This window comes from Gambusia affinis, linkage group LG09, assembly GCF_019740435.1.
Source record: "Gambusia affinis linkage group LG09, SWU_Gaff_1.0, whole genome shotgun sequence".
In the NCBI taxonomy this organism is placed as follows: domain Eukaryota; kingdom Metazoa; phylum Chordata; class Actinopteri; order Cyprinodontiformes; family Poeciliidae; genus Gambusia; species Gambusia affinis.
Window position 1 is genome coordinate 6,613,083 of NC_057876.1, and position 16,161 is coordinate 6,629,243.

Genomic DNA, 16,161 nt, shown 5'->3' on the forward strand with positions numbered 1-16,161 from the left:
TATTAGGATATATTTGTGCTTTTTTAAATTTTATCTATTATACTTTATTAACACGAGTGTAACCACTGCATTTTTATTCAATTAACTTTTGTATTTTTAGCTGATAATAAGCAATTCTTCTCATCTAATTAAATTGGAAATTTGATGTAACTGCATGCTAATATCATACATAACAACTACATATGCTTTCTGTATGTAATATACTGATATACATAGGTATGGTATCAATGTAAAATGAGTACATATTTTTATTTCTTTATTTAAAATATATTTATTTAGTTCTGTTGAAATGATCCAATGTATTGATTTTAACTTCAGTCATTTATCGATGTACTAAATTGTGACACTTCTGGCCCTCCATACATTCCCGCAGCAAAGGCCTGCAGGGGGCCTGCAAAGCCCGTCTAATGAAAAGTGGCTGCCTTCACACTGCACTGCTACACAAAGACGGCTTAAAAAAAATCACAGCATATATCCTCACTTTTAATTCACGATCCACGCGCGTGCACGCCGGAGTATTCTCTGACACGCGCCGCCGGGCTCAAGGAAAAAAAAAAGGAGTCTGGCTCAGACAAAGGGCTCCACGCAGAAATATTCTCAGACAACATAACCTCGAAGTGATGCCATCTTGACAGCCCTATCGCCCTTTGCGCGTGCGCGTTTGCGCGTGCGTGCTATTCGAGCTCGACGGAGAGAGGGAGGCTTACAGAGAGAGAGAGAAAGAGTGAGAGAGAGAAGGGGCGGAGAGCTGGAGGAGGAGGAATGCCAAGCTCCATCCAGAGCTAAGAGCAGAAGCATTTGCGCAGATAGTCTGCGCTGCAAGAACACATTCTCGGTTTCCCAGCCTCGGAAGTTTCTAGTTTAAAAAAAAAAAATCATTATTATTATTGTTTTTGCGCCTCTGCTGCTCCATCGGCCTGCAACGGAGCACGCGTCGACAGCAGCCAGCCTGTGATAATAGACTGCATCAGGGATAAAAGATGGTGATCAAAGTGTACATAGCAACGTCCTCCGGATCCACCTCGGTAAGGGATACAACAATGGCATGACTTGTTTGCTGGAGGTTTGTTGTTTTTTCTTTAAACATGATTTATTCAGAAGATCCATGGATTTTTTTTTTCTTCTTTTGTCTGGAGGGGTTAGGTGAACTTTGATTGGACTGGTTTACGCCAGGTTGTCATCTTTCTGTTTAAAAGAATCATCTGAATCATCAGTAAAGATTTTGACTGCTTTCTTCTAGAAGTTTAGAGCATTCACAGGGGGGCTTGTCTCTTGATTTTAGCTAACTTTGCCACAGAGGCAGAAACACAGAGGAAGTGCATACGGCATGACAGACCTCACTTCTCTCAAAGCTGCGGTTTGTAACAGTCACAGCTTCCGGATGTGACAATTCAGAGCTTTTTCTTCAGCTGAAACGCCCCAAATGACAAGCAAAACAATGACTTAAAAAAAAAACAGAACTGGAAATCAATAACGGTCTTGAGATTCAGTGCTGTGTCACCTGATACCAGCCAGCACTGCTTGGGTCTGGCTTGCTCCGGAAAGCATAGAGGTTAGACGTTCTCCTCGGGGTTATGCAGGATTGAGGAGTGTTTGCTTCGGATTTGCAACTTTCTTTCCGAGTGGATTGGAATGATGGTGATGCAATTCTCCTCAGGGACTCACTTTCAGAGAAGCAGCTGCAGCAGAGGAGCAGAGTTTAGGACTTTCTGAAAACCACAGCTTGTTCTTGTCCTCGTTACGTACTAGCTTACTGTTGAATTCTGACAAAAATGTGTTACTTCTTACACACATCGATCACAAATGTTGCGTTCACTGTATTTTGAAAAGGTTTAGAGGCTGGGGGTGGAGGTTCACCTCTACAGCTGGAGAATGACGCTAAACATACAGCCAGCGCTACAGTGGAATGGTTTGGATTGAGGCATATTTACGGGTTAGGACGGCATAAAACTCCTAACCTAAATCCAAATGAGAACTTGCAGTAGGACAAGAAACAATGAATGAAATTTTATGCTGACTCTACATCCAATTTGTCTGAATTGGAACTATTTAGAAAGGCAACAACTTTCACTGTTGGTGGAGATAAATCCTCTGTAAAAAAATAAAATAAAGCTTGTTTAAGGTGGCTGAACACAAATGCACAGCTCATGCAAATGCTAGCTTATAATTCAGTCTTCGGAGGACGTACAGTTTACCTTCCACTTCGAAAGTATGCCTCTATTTCATATTGCTGTATCGTGTAAAGTCCTAAAAATACACCCAAGTTTGTGGTTTAGCAGCTCCCAACAGACAAACACAGACCCTCTTTCATTTTGACTGTCCTGGGAGGCTATTACAGCAAATGACATTTGCATTGGCTCTACAGGAGCATTACAGGACAGGAACTTCCTGTGGAGTCAGGGTGGACAGAGTTTAGAGCCCAGAATGCTTTCGGTGCGCTGTTGTACATCTGGGCTGCAGCATTTCCTCTCATTGATCCGTCTACAGTACCGTCTGCTGGAGCCAGTGGACGACCTTATGTTTTGTGTGCACAAACACACACACACACGCACGCACACCCGCACACACACACCTTGCACTGCTTGATGGGTCAAACTGTATCATAATGTTACTTCTATCTAGTTATCTTGACCTGTTCTGCCATGCCACTACATTCTGGCTGATCTAGTCAAAGGTTTGTATGTCTGATGAAATGCGAGACTGAAAATGTATTTTCTACCATCTCTTTCCTGTGTCGCACTCTGTGTCACTGAATGACAGAACAGTACAGAACAGTGGACAGCACGGAGATGAGTAGGAGTATTTCCAAAATACCATCTTGAGCCTATGTTTTGCGCGCAAACTCTTCCAACGGTCGTTGTTCTCACCGACGGATTTGAATCTCCATAACAAGTGACAGTTTTCTTCCTGTTTTCTTCTATATAAATTTAAAGGGATTGGTGGAATGATCAGATGGTTCTGGCTGCCACTGATACACCTGAAGCTCTTAATCCATGATTAGAACTGAAGACGCCTTTTGAGTCAGAGGTGAGGCAAAAGAAGAAGTCCATCTGCTTTCTCTTTAGGTACTTAGGATTGCCGTGTGCTCGACGACTAAGAACCTACAACAGCGTGAAGCGTACCTAGGCATGTTAAAATTAGAGATACACCTTTTGGAGAGGTACAGATCTTTAGCTTTTGTCATATTTTTTGATTGATTGTCACAGAGATTAAGCACTTTCCTCATGTCTGAAATATTGTCCATGATTCAGGCGCAAGTCAAACTCACTATGGGCCACTTATTTTGAAAGACAGCCAAGTGTTGCATGCCTTTCTTGGATGTTTGATAGACTCTCACATCTCTGCTTTAGTCTCTATTCCCTGTTGCAACCCAAAGGTGAAAAAGTTGTAGGACGTAATAAAGGCAAATGGAAATCTTGATATGCGTTAGTCCCATTTAGTACACGATTTTCAGACCTGGGGATAATGTCATTTGTTGTATTGAGTCACTTCAGGAAGTACGTTGTCTTGTCTGATTGGAAATTCTCTAGGAAGTTCTTCCAATGCTTCTTCCAAAGGAGTATATAAAAATGGGTTCATACAAGGTACAGCTTACTAGGTCCCAATGTCAGCCCTCTTCCTTGGATTGTACAGGCATTCTCTTTTGGATATTACCCTGCATTCTTGAGGTTACGATGAGTTCGCATTTGGAAAGCAAAAGATGTAGTTTTACCCAAATCTACAGATGCAAATTTACTGTACACCTGCACGAGTCCTACTAGTCTGTAGACAAACAAGGGCAACCTGAAAGGGAAATTTTACTGAAGGAACAAAGTAAAACATTAGCCACAACCGAGGAACCTTTCCTGCTCTTATTTCCATTTATGCTCAACGGTCGCACAGTTGAACTGCTTCCTCATTGCCTCAATAAATGAGCAATATAACTCGTGAACATGTTTGGGCCTTATTTGTGTCAGGTATGCCACACTTGGTGCCCCGTTGGTTCTAAATTAGCTTTGTGTAGGATGGCTGCTGTGGCTAGCCAGACAGTTTGTGTTAGGTTACTTTTTATCGTACCTTTGGGTAGAGGCAGGGAACCCATCCAGAGTGTCGGCGTAAGACCCTGCTGTGGCAGTGCTGTAAATGCTGACAGAGCTGAGGACTGGGTGGGGCGGCTTCCAGTCACCACATTCCAGTAAGTTGTTGTTTATGGTGGAAATCAGGCTACATCTAATCGCAACAAACCTTTATCCCTTAGAAGCACACAGGGCCGGGGTTGATTCTTGTTTCCTTTAGCTCAGATGGAAGGTTTAAAAATTGGGCCTGCGTTGAATTAGAAACGCAGTCTTATCTTATCTTAGTCTCATCTTTGTGGCACGCTGTTTCAATGTGTTTTCTTTTCAACTGACACTGGTTCTGGGTCAGCAGAAAAACCAGTCTCAGCCTCATTGATCGAAGCCCGCGTTGTTGGATACAGTTCACCCCGCTATTGTCTAGTAGCTGTTAATGTCGTGAGTCAACAGCTGACCTTTTTCTGGGATTGATCAGGCCTGGATCTGATCTCACGCTGGACCAAAGCTCCCTGGGGGGAGGGGGATGTGAACCACGGTGCATGATGCTGCACATTCCACTTCCTACACCTTTAGAGGAGCACAGTCCTCCTTAAAAATGTTAAATATTTGCAGCATTGTCAGAAAGGCCCAATTTTCCACATCCAGAAATGAACATCAGATTTTGTCTGTATTGGATTTGCTGAAGAAATATTAGCAGATCAGGATATTTTGCTGTAAAATAAAGGAAACGTTGATCCACATCCATCCATCCATTTTCTATTCACCCTTTGTCCCTAATGGGGTCGAGAGGGTTGCTGGTGCCTATCCCCAGCTAACGTTCCAGGCGAGAGGCGGGGTTCACCCTGGACAGGTCGCTAGTCTGTCGCAGTGATCCACAACTGTTTCTTAAAATATCTTATTAAATTCTGGGGAATAATTGTGTTTGTCTTGTAAAAACGCATGCAATTCAAAAGGCAATCAGGGTTATCTTGGTACGATGAAATCCTTTTAGTTTGTAATGTTTACTGTGAAAAAGTATGGAAATACGTATGCACACTACTTTCCCTGTAGTAGCTCTATAACTTTACTAGTGGTGGGACTCAATTGAAATTTCTAACAGCGTTAATTGCAGGATCTGTAATTAATAATAATTTTCATCAAAAACCATATATTCCCAAAATACCCAATGTTTTCAATTCAAAGACTGTCAAATTATTGAATATATAGACATATTAGCTCGACAACAAAGACATTTATTGTTTTTAATTTTAGGTTATTCAACCATAAGAGTGGTGCAAAGTGCTGCTATACCCATTCAGCTTTCAAATGTGTGAGGAACTCCTGATTATTTATGTCACTTTTTTAAAAGAAAAGTCTTTAAATATGTGGCATGTGGACACTGACGTTAGCGTTATGTCTGTACTGATGCTACATGTTTAGCATCGAGATGCTATTTTAGGCTTGAATAGTTTCACTAACAGGCCAACTCCTTTTAGTGCAACTTGAACACAACAATATTTTTCAGCATGTCTTTAGGCAATTTTTGAGCAAATATTAACCACTGGTCAGTCAAAAGAAGCAACCTTATCATCCGTCGTTGTTGTTTGTGGATGTCGCTTGTGCGTCAGATTAAGGGGTGTGCTAGAAACAAGGTACAAATAAAAGGTTCCCACTGGAACTTTTGAATGGAAAGAAAAAAAATAAACTATTAATTGCGTTAATTTTTTAAATGTGTTAAAATCTTTGTAATTAAACTCCGATTTGTCAGATTTATGTCTACATTGCTTGTGTTTTTGATGTCAATGACAACTAGTTTTTTTCCTCTATGTAAAAATGGGATGGATCTCAAAGTGGTCTTTTCTTGTGGCGTGACCATCAGTGTTTCTCATAGAGCATTCATACCTGAAGGTCTGACGCCTTCAGATCCTGTAAATATTCAAAAAGAACTGTTTACTTCCTAGTCATAGCGTTTCACAGACATCACCAGATGCCAATACATTGCCTTTCCACCAAGTAATGTGGCACAGTTCTGTTGATGGACCTCTACAGCAAGTTAAAGGGGCAGTATTGTGTATTTTCCAGACACATAAGGCCATTTTAATAGCACAGACAAGCAACTATGTCACCGTCAGTTGTTATAAAAATGCATATACCAAACATAACTCAAAAAGAAATTTGACATCGCATTTTATCACCTTGAAACTGGGCCGAAGATTTGGGACTTTTGATAGGACATGTGAAAATTGTAGTTGTTGAACGCACCACAAAAAACTAAACTGGTCATCCAGGTCTGAAAGTATGCCATGTTTTATGAAAGTTATCAAAAACAAACAATCATGTCTTTAGAGTTGTAAAAGTCTGAAGAATTCAAATGTATAATGTCAAATAGATTGTTGCCAAATAACTGTCAGTACATTTTCTCACCTCTGCAGCAACTGGAGTGATTTATGAAAACTGTGATCAGAGTAACAAGGTTCAGAAAGGTCTGACTCACAAAGGCAATGTTTGGTAAAGTCTTTTATTTTATGGGTAATGAATTCAAACTGCATGTTAAAGAAATCTTAGGTCAACTGCCGACACCTGATTGAGATCTCGGTCACCGGGACGGTTAGGCTCCTGGTCGCCACGGGGACAACATGATGATGGGAAATAAAGAGGAAAATGTGGGTGGATCACAATCTGTATCCTTGTTTACACAACGATAATGTAATGATAACGCTCCATTGTCCTTCCATTGAGCTGTCCTTCTAGCAACAGAATCTGTTTCAAACTGCGCTCCACACATCTACACCAGAGAATCAACACTCAGATGATCTATGTTTGTTTTTTTTTGTCAGTTCAACGTTTGCATTTCTGTTGATCTATCAGGATATTTGCATCCTGATTTCTTTGCAACCTGAGATGCTCCAAAACAAAGGCTGGTTCAAGCAAATCAGGTTTTAAAAACGTTGCAGGTTTGCAGCCTGGAAGCCCCACAGTAGTGGTGTAACAGTTACAAAATAAAAAAAAACATTGGTGCAGAGTAATTTTGTACCATTCTAGAGAAACAGATTGCATCTGAACTGCACAAGGAAAGAGGAGAAACATATTTGAAAAATTGAAGAGATCCCTTTAAATATTCAGTTTTTAATTATGAAATGTTCACATGTCTTTTTCAACTAAACGACCAACTTAAAAAAAAAAAGACCTTTCCCAATATATTAAACAAAAAACTTAAACAGAGAATGTTTGTTCTGACTCAGGAGAAGTATCAGACACCCTGGTGGCAAAGTGTTTTCTTGGCAGTCCAGCTAAATATTTGGGATATTTGAAGGGATAATGAGAAGCGCTGTTTGCTGAAAGCACCTCAAAACATTCAGATAACCAAAATCAACTAGATGCTACGTCGTGGCTTAAAAATAAAATCACTGACTATTTTTTCATACTAGATCAGATTACAGATTTTTTTTTAATCGATTTGTTTTTCTTGCTTTATTCTCTAAAAGAGGAATTCAAAAGGAGAGATAGTTTGAAAGAGTGGTTTCATTTCAGTCATCCCTGTTTTGATTATTTGAGTTGCACGACGGCGTATTGGGGCCAGGCCAAGGAAAATTTTGTTTAATCACAAGAGTACAGTCACAATATTACCAGAATAGAGATGTGATTTTAGCACAAAAAAAAGTCATACAATGACGAGAAAAAAGACTTTTTATGAAAAGAACGATTGGATAGATTTATCAGGATCAGATTGACCAGCTCAGTTCCTCTGGTTCTTTCTTCTAAACAGACACAGTTGTTTCCAAGTCCTGCTGAAGAGAAATGATTTGATGCTGATGTGGTAAAAGAGTCAATATTTCTACTAAGTATCATCTTTAAAACTTACACCCAAAGTGCAACTTCACAAGATGTTCCTCATTAGTTGTTTTTTTGAGTCTGGTGTTTTTGTGTTCTGCTTCGTTCTCCTCTTATTAAGATTGCATTCTCATCATGTTATGGATTTATTCTCTTAAATTTAAAAACACAAATCAAATCCTGACTCTAAGATTACCTCATAAAGTTTGCCTCAATTCAAAGTCCAAATAGACATAAGTTGTAAAAGACACTCGTCAAACAAGATGGTGGCTATGGAAACCCAGGAAGTGCACTGGTGAAAAAAAAAGAATCCAGATTTTCCAAAAATTAAATCTTAAAAAAAAAAAAAAAAAGATAAAAAAAATGTTATTAACCAATAAAATGGATCATAGTGTGAAAACTTAGTCAAACCCAATCAATTGAAGAAAGAAAAATCGGACTTGGAGATCTGCACGCTGTTTTTTGTCAGCATTACAGACTCTTCAAGCTAGTAACCTTTGCAGTTCCAGACAAGGGTCAAACACTCTTCGTCCCTTCAAAACAAACCAATAAAACAGACTGGAAAATAATCTTCTGAAGAAATAGACCTGACACAGCGTGAGGGAAAAGGAGGAAAATTCCTGCTTATGACCATTCCTGAAGACAAGGACAGTTTGTTTCCCTCTTTGCCAAAATGACCAGAGGCTCAAGTCAGGGCAGAGGACAGCAGAGAGCATTTCAAATGGGCAGAGCAGGGAGTTCCCACTGAGCAATTAGAGCAAGAGGCAGATGGCATGTGGCCAGTTTGTCCCACAAATTAATTTTGCTTGGCAACGGCACAATGCGCAAGCTTTCTGCGGCCAGAGTTAGCTAACATGAAAGAGAAAAGACAAATGTGCCATCAATGGGATTTAGGACCAGGTCAGTCTGTTGGAGGCAATGCAGATTTGAGTCAAATGAAGTACAAATGTGTGTGTGTTAGTGGAGACAGGGTCTGTTAAACCATGTGTGTGTGTGTGTGTGTGTGTGTGTGTGGCGTTCTGCTCGGCTACTTTAGCCCCATGCCGGTTCCCGTAGCCTGCTGGCTTTTGGGACTTTGCCCCCTTTTCCAGCCCGTTCATTAATTCACACTGTGCCACGGCTAATCTGCCAGCACTGGTTTACACGCCTCGGTGTTGTCTCAGCAGACGGTTGTTGAATAATCCACCTGTCTTCGTCTGGATGCCATAAAACACTGGGAGGAGCCGGGGCGACGGCGGCGGCTCAATCCCTGGGTGTTGGTTTTGTGACGAAGCTGCGTATATGTGTGTGAATGCAGCTGAGAGTGGGATGTGTGGGTTTCTCCTCGCACAAGGCCTTATTTGGCTCATGTTTGACCAGTTACCTCCTCTCGAGTCCCAGAGGAGCTCTTGTTTCCGTCTGGCCTTGTAGGGCCATCCTCCCTTCCTACACACACCCACTGGGAGCCTATTGGACTGCCCTGACACACACACACACACTCTCTCTCTTCCTCTCTCTGCCACATATTGACGTCTTGAGACAAACGGCAAGAGTTAAAGTCTTAATTTTCAACCTCTGCATCTGTCTTAGAATCCTTTATGCTAAAATGTAAAATAAAACACGACGGTTTGCTTTAGAAGAGATCTGATCTGAAGCCACGTCAATCCAGAGACAGTTTCACTTCCTTTTAGCTGAAAAGTTGCACTTTGTTCCTCCTTTCAGGTTAGGGCTAGGGTTAGGGTTAGGACAGGCCTGCTGTCTTTATTTTAACAGGACAGATATGTAGCAGAAGAGGCAAACGGGATGAGTGGATGGAACAGACAGGAAGAGAAATATTCAACTGCGTCCAAATTAAGGAAATGCATGTGTGCAGGTTATTTTAAAACAAATTACCTTTTTACGTATTTGTAAAGCACATCTCAGCAGCAAAGTGCTGCACATGATACAAGCATAACACAATTAATAAATGTGATGAGGACATAAAACAAATACACAAGCAGCAAATATTACATTTTCTAAGGCATCATCATCAAAATCATCCAAAAAGTATAACAGAATATTGAAACGAAGACTAGAAGTAAGAATGTTCCAGTTATTATTGCTCAAGGTCAACTAAGAAAATCGATTTTAGCCTCTTGTTTCAGCCTTAAAAATGGTTTAAAGGCTAAAAACTCCCAGAAAACGTTCTGGAATTTTGTTCCCGATTAGTGTTGCATAAAAACTTAAAACTGGTTCTTTACGTTTGGGTCTGGTTCTGGGTACGCAGAGCAGACCAGAACCACAGAAACTAAAAGGTCTGGAAGGTTGATACAACAACAAGCAGGTCTTTAATATAATTTATTGCTAATCCGTTTGGTAATTTATAAATTATTCTCTGAGCTACAAGAGAGTGAAACGTGTCGATGTGGTTTTAGTCAGAAGTCCAGCAGCAGCAGCTGGACAATTTTTATTTATATTTTGTAGGCAGACCTGTGAGGACACTGTTGCAGTAATAGATGCGACTAAAGATAAATGCATGGTGCCACATTTTTTTTCTCAAGATCTTGCTGGAACATCGATTCTCTTTTGGGTTTTCTTTGCAAATAAAATACAGTATGTCTTAACTACCGCTAGCAATGCTTACTTAACTTCACCCACTTTTCAGCAAAAACGTGGTAACCTAGCAACAGAGCAATTCCTTAGCTCTATTTATCTCATCATAGACGTTTCCTCTTTTCTGCAGCAGACTAGTGACAGAGCGGTGAACCCTCTGCTTCCTCCTAATTTTGCAGCTAATAACTGACAGCTTCCTTCTTTTTCTCTCTTTTTTTGTTTTTTTGTTTTCCATCTCCGCCCCCCAACGCAGATTAAAAAGCAGCAGCAGGACGTGATGGGCTTCCTGGCGGCCAATAAAATCGAGTACGAGGAGTGCGACATCGCGGCCAACGAGGCCAACAGGAAGTGGATGAGGGAGAACGTACCGGAGGAGTCACGACCTGCCACGGGGAACCCTCTGCCCCCTCAGATTTTTAATGAAGAAAAATACTGCGGGGTGAGGCCGACTGGATACATTAAAACCACCGACACAGCAGCTTTTCATATGTTTAAGATAAACTTAAAGACAAATTCATCTTAAACTGCAACTCATTGGAGGGCTTATTTTGATTTTTGCTTATTAAAGAACAAATCATTTGTGATAAGGAGTTCTTTCGGTCAGCCCCGAAACAAACAAAAAAATTGAAAAATTTCCCACACATTGAACAGATCATCCAGTCTGTTGCAGTAGTATGGTTTTAGGCTTAATGTTTATTTTGTGATTATTAATAAGTGATTGCTGTGGTAACAGGAGAAAACTATAAATATGTCGCTGCACTTGACTTTACTGTATGGCAGGAGTGTCATACAGTCCAGTCCTCAAGGGCCACTATCCTGAAGTTTTTAGATGTGCCACAGGTACAAAACCCTGGAATGAAACGGCTTAATTACCTCCTTCTTGTGTGGATCAGTTCTCCAGAGCCTTGATGACCTAATTATTTTATTTAGGTGGTGCAACAGAGGCACATCTAAAAGTTGCAGGGCAGTGGCCCCCAAGGACTGGAGTTTGACACCTGTGCTGTATTTCTAGCTCGCTGTTACTGTCTCTTACTCTGCAGTTGTGGAGTCACAATGTCTGGGATCATGAGCGCCCCCTGCCATGAGGCAGGAGAACTGCCTGCCTCACCTCAAAGCTGTTCTCTGCCTTTTATAAAACACGTTACCCACACAGTTGGTGACAAAAAACACTTTACATTTATATATACATGAGCTAAATTATGGAAAATCAGTTGATACATTAAATGTTTGTTAGCCATTTTATTGGTGATGTACAGACATAATCATGCTCTCGTAGAATGGCAGCCAGTGCAGTTAGTGAGAGGTTGATCAATCCCAGGTGAGGCTCAGCTCACTGCTGCCTCACCAGCTGTGCTTCCGAACATTTGAATGGAAAATTAAGAAAATTCAGCGATTTTGAAGAAAAAATAATCAGAATTGGTTAAGCTAAATAAAAAATAAATACTTTACAGTACAAACCCCAGGGTGAAAATAGCAATATAAATTATTTTATCATGACCACACGTCACTGTCTTTTAGCTAACATTACCTGCATCCAACAGCATTACTCAACTCAGTCGGTTAGTTTGGGGGTAAAAAAACTAACCATGCAAAGTTCTTTGAGTTTTATTGGTTTGGTAATTGTTAATTATGTGTAAAGAGCCTTAAAATAGAGCCACCGTCTTTCATGACCAGCTGTGCTGCTACGATGCATTCAAGTACACTTTTTACATGTAGTTTGTTTATTAGACAAACTCTAAGGTGATCTAAGCATTTTCTGTTGTCAAATATCTGAAAAACCTTTTCAAAAGAACCCATAATTACATCATGATTAGGGATTTTAGAGTTATGAAGTAATTTTATTAACGGATGAAATAGCTGTTTCCGTTACAAATGTGCTCAAAATTATTTTGTCAAAATTCGGCTAATGTCGAAAAGAAATAAAGTGCAATTGCGATCTTTCCATTAAATAAGAAACACAGTTAAAATCACACGTGAATAAAGTTGTTCATATGACGTCATTAAAAAAAACACGGAACGCCGTCAGTCTCTTTATTACCACTTCCTGTCGTCGTCTTTGTCTTTTCCGCCAGTAGGGACATCCGGTTGTTGATCGCGTGACTGGTGTGATGCGAGGGGAAAAAAACGTGTTTCCATTGCAGTGTCGCGAAATACACTAATTTCAAAAACCACCTCATCCTAGCGCAAAACCTTTACATAGAAAAACATGAAATTGGTTTCTGAAATTGCCGTGTTTTCATCAAGCATATGATCAGTGGGAACACAGGTACTAACAACGAATCTCTGGTCAGGTTTGTAATCTTGTTTATTTGTACGTACCAAACTGGGATTTTTGAGTACTGGTACCTGATACAAGACAGGTGCTGAGGAAAAACATTTCCATAAAGTTTTGCATATTATTAGACTGCAAACAAATTCTGTGACATCATTATCTGACCGTGTGAGCAGAAGGAAAATATATCCATGGACAAGAGCTTCATTTAAGACACATCACCAGGGATTAAAAGTAAATAGTGAATAGTTAACTTTCCCACATCAACCAGAGACCAGTTCTGTGAAGTTTTTGCTTATTTTTCTATTAGGAAAATGCTTACATAACCAGGCCAAAGCAAAAACAAATGCACACATAAGTTATCTTTTGAAACAAAATGTTAAATACAGCTTTTTCATTACGCTATTGCTTTGCTCCGCTCAGGGACGCTATTTAGCAACACAGCATGTCCGCACGGCGTGAACGCTGCCGCTAAAAGCACGTTGACTGTTTGCAGGAGTCCTGCGTGGCTGAAGGTGAAACTGCTTTTTCTGGTTGTATTAAATGTCACAGACAAAAGAGCAGAGCGATTTCCCAGGACATCTGCAGCTGTAGGGCGTGTTTGAGAAAAAGGAGGGAATATAAAAGGACCGAGACGGAGCGAGGAACCAGGAATGTGAGCGACTCTGTCCGACCAAACGGGACGTGGGGGAGTACGGGCGGCTTGTTCATCTCAGCTGTTCTCTAACCTCTGTGATTAGACTGGCTGTGAAAACTCACGCAACGTCATTCATCAGTGGCGTGACAGTCACTCACAGGGTGATACAAAATGATGTGTAAAACATTTCCATATATTACGGTCAAGAAAAGAAAAAACAAACAAAATACCCCCAAAAACACAAGGTTGAAAACTAAAACCAGGCATTGTGTAGACCGGAAAAAGTCTAGGTAGAAGCATGAGCTTATTATGACTTCAATTTCTTTTTATAGATACAGTGAATTATCAAATGAAAATGTCACAATGTTCCCTGTATATTCTTCTAAAACATCTCCAAGGAATTCCAGCTGCGTCAAACTCATAAAAGAAAAATATAATCAAACCTTGCTGTGGTCCAAACAACTGTGTATTAATAAGGTATCCACAGATAAAATATGAATGAAAACAAATAGAAACTTAAAAATCTGAGAGATTTTTAAATTCTGAATTTAAAACTCTCCCAGATTTTTAGATGTTAAATAAATTAACATAAAGCCCTTATGTTAGTTTAGTTAACATAAACAATCATTTATGTTAGATAAATTATTAGTATTTAACATACTTCTTGGGAGACATTGGACCACCATAGTTCAAAAACGTGTTAGCATGGCCTAGTCAAAGTACTAGTCATACACTCGCCAACAAATCTGGCTGAGTTAGAGCTGCCTTTGGAAAAGAATGACCAAAACCTTCCCATACACTTAACTACTTGTGACTATAACTGCACCAAAATATCCTTCTACATAGTGTAGGCTGAACAGAAACAGGCCACACATTTCAGATTTCTGTTTTTCCCCATTTATATGCTACTGTACTTTGTATTAGCCGATCACATAAAATCTCAATAAAATTAAAACCATTGTGGATTTTGAAACATCAATTTCAGAGGATGCTGTTTACATATAGATGAGTTGATAGCCCTAACCCTGAAACGACTGAACTGTTGCTGCTTCTCTCTCTTTTTTCTTCTTCTCAGAACTACGAGGCCTTCTTCGACGCCAGAGAGGACAACGCTGTGTATGCGTTTCTGGGTCTGACTGCTCCTCCAGGTTCGAAGGTGAGTTCATAAAACAAAAACACATCAGTATTTGTCCTTTCTGTGAATTGGCAGTGCTTCAGTATAACCATACAGAACATCTCTAAATATAACTGTGTTAATTCCGGCTCAGAAAACACGTTTAATTGTCACACAATTCATCTGTCCAACAAACCGCATCCTCACTACACAGTATCTTCTCTCTTGCTCACTGGCACCTCCTGTCTGCCGTAGCAGGAACTGCAGGCGTAGCGGTTGCCGTAGAAACAAAGCCGTCCTCTACGGCAGATATTTAAACCGATATCCTCCATTTTAGTGTAACATACCCTTCCTCTTCCTCTTCCTCTTCTTCTGTCTCTCTCCTTGTTTGTCACCAGGAAGCTGAGGCTCAAGCGAAGAAGGCGCAGCAGTAGCATTTCTATCACCGTTTCTACCTTAAACCTCAGGCCTTCCCAAGACCCGGACTGACCCAGAACCGACCCAGAAGAAAACAAACAAAAAACTAAGAGATACTACTCACCACTCGGCTTATAAGCGGACCGTTCGTTCATTCTTACCTTTACTCAGTGTGTTCTCTTATATTTCCGCCGTGCCTTCCCAGCAGCAGGTAAAAGCACGGAGCTCTCCGGTTAGCCTCAGCCTTGCTAAACCTGTTAGCCTAATGCCCATCTACCATCAGTATGAATGTGAAAGCCACATCACCAGGCACAAACGAGCGTCTGAAAGTAATGTAACTGAGATTCAGGGTGCCACCCATGTCATCGTTAAATATTAGCACATAATAATCAGTTACACCACCAATCCTGGAAACACCTAATTCAATATTTAGCACTTGACAGTCATTAAAACATCAGCTGCGTTCTGGACAAATGGTCTATTAGCCTATATTTTTACTTACTTGGTATTGTCTTAATGCTAGGTTATTAGCAATCTTTTCTCTTTTTTTGTATTTCAATGTTTAAGAATACCTGCCAAATGGCCAAATGAGGGATTGTTTTATTATTATTATTATTATGTGTCTGTATTTTTAAGAAAGCTGCAGTTGGAATCATGTTTCCTGTTGTGTTTCTTATTTCTGTATAATGCCCCCGAATTTAAATAAAACACAAAGACGACTGTTGGTCGATCAGTAATGTATATTTTCCACTTTTTTCTGACACTTTTCTATATTTTATGCACAACAAATAGCTTCCAGGCTTTAGAATGTCCTTTTTTTTGTTTTTACTAAAATGATTTATTGTTTCTCACGCCATAAATTCTCATTGAATATCCTCTCTTGCACTCTAAATGTATATCCTTCAGTGACTAAATGAAAATACATTTTTGTAAATGTTTTGCAAAATCAAAAACTAAGCTACAGGGACATTCAAGCATTTTTATGGCATAAAATGAAGGCAATTTGAGAAATCTGACCTTTCATTTGAGAACATAAGCATCAGTTGTAACTCATATCATCCAAATATCTTCAAAGGGTCGTTCTGGATGCTGAAGGAAGGATCTCTGAAGCAGTCAGTCTTGCAACAAATGGGAAGGAACCTCTGACTGAAGACAATATATAAATGCTAAATCTGGCCAACAGAGATTATATTTCATAGCAGCAGGGTTGGGGTTAGTTCTAGGAGTGTACTTGCAGATGCAACACAATGAATATGTAGAAAAGCAACTCTTGCCCTCAGCATCACAG

General features: G+C 40.1%; 1 protein-coding gene across 1 annotated transcript; it reads left to right on the plus strand.

The window, feature by feature from the left end:
- The first annotated feature begins 710 nt into the window (after positions 1-710).
- Positions 711-15,614, plus strand: sh3bgrl (SH3 domain binding glutamate-rich protein like). Its single transcript, XM_044127534.1, has 4 exons — positions 711-1,025; positions 10,687-10,872; positions 14,418-14,498; positions 14,855-15,614. The coding sequence occupies exons 1-4, from the start codon at positions 981-983 to the stop codon at positions 14,888-14,890; spliced, it is 348 nt and encodes a 115-aa protein (XP_043983469.1). The 5' UTR covers positions 711-980; the 3' UTR covers positions 14,891-15,614.
- Positions 15,615-16,161: the final 547 nt, after the last annotated feature.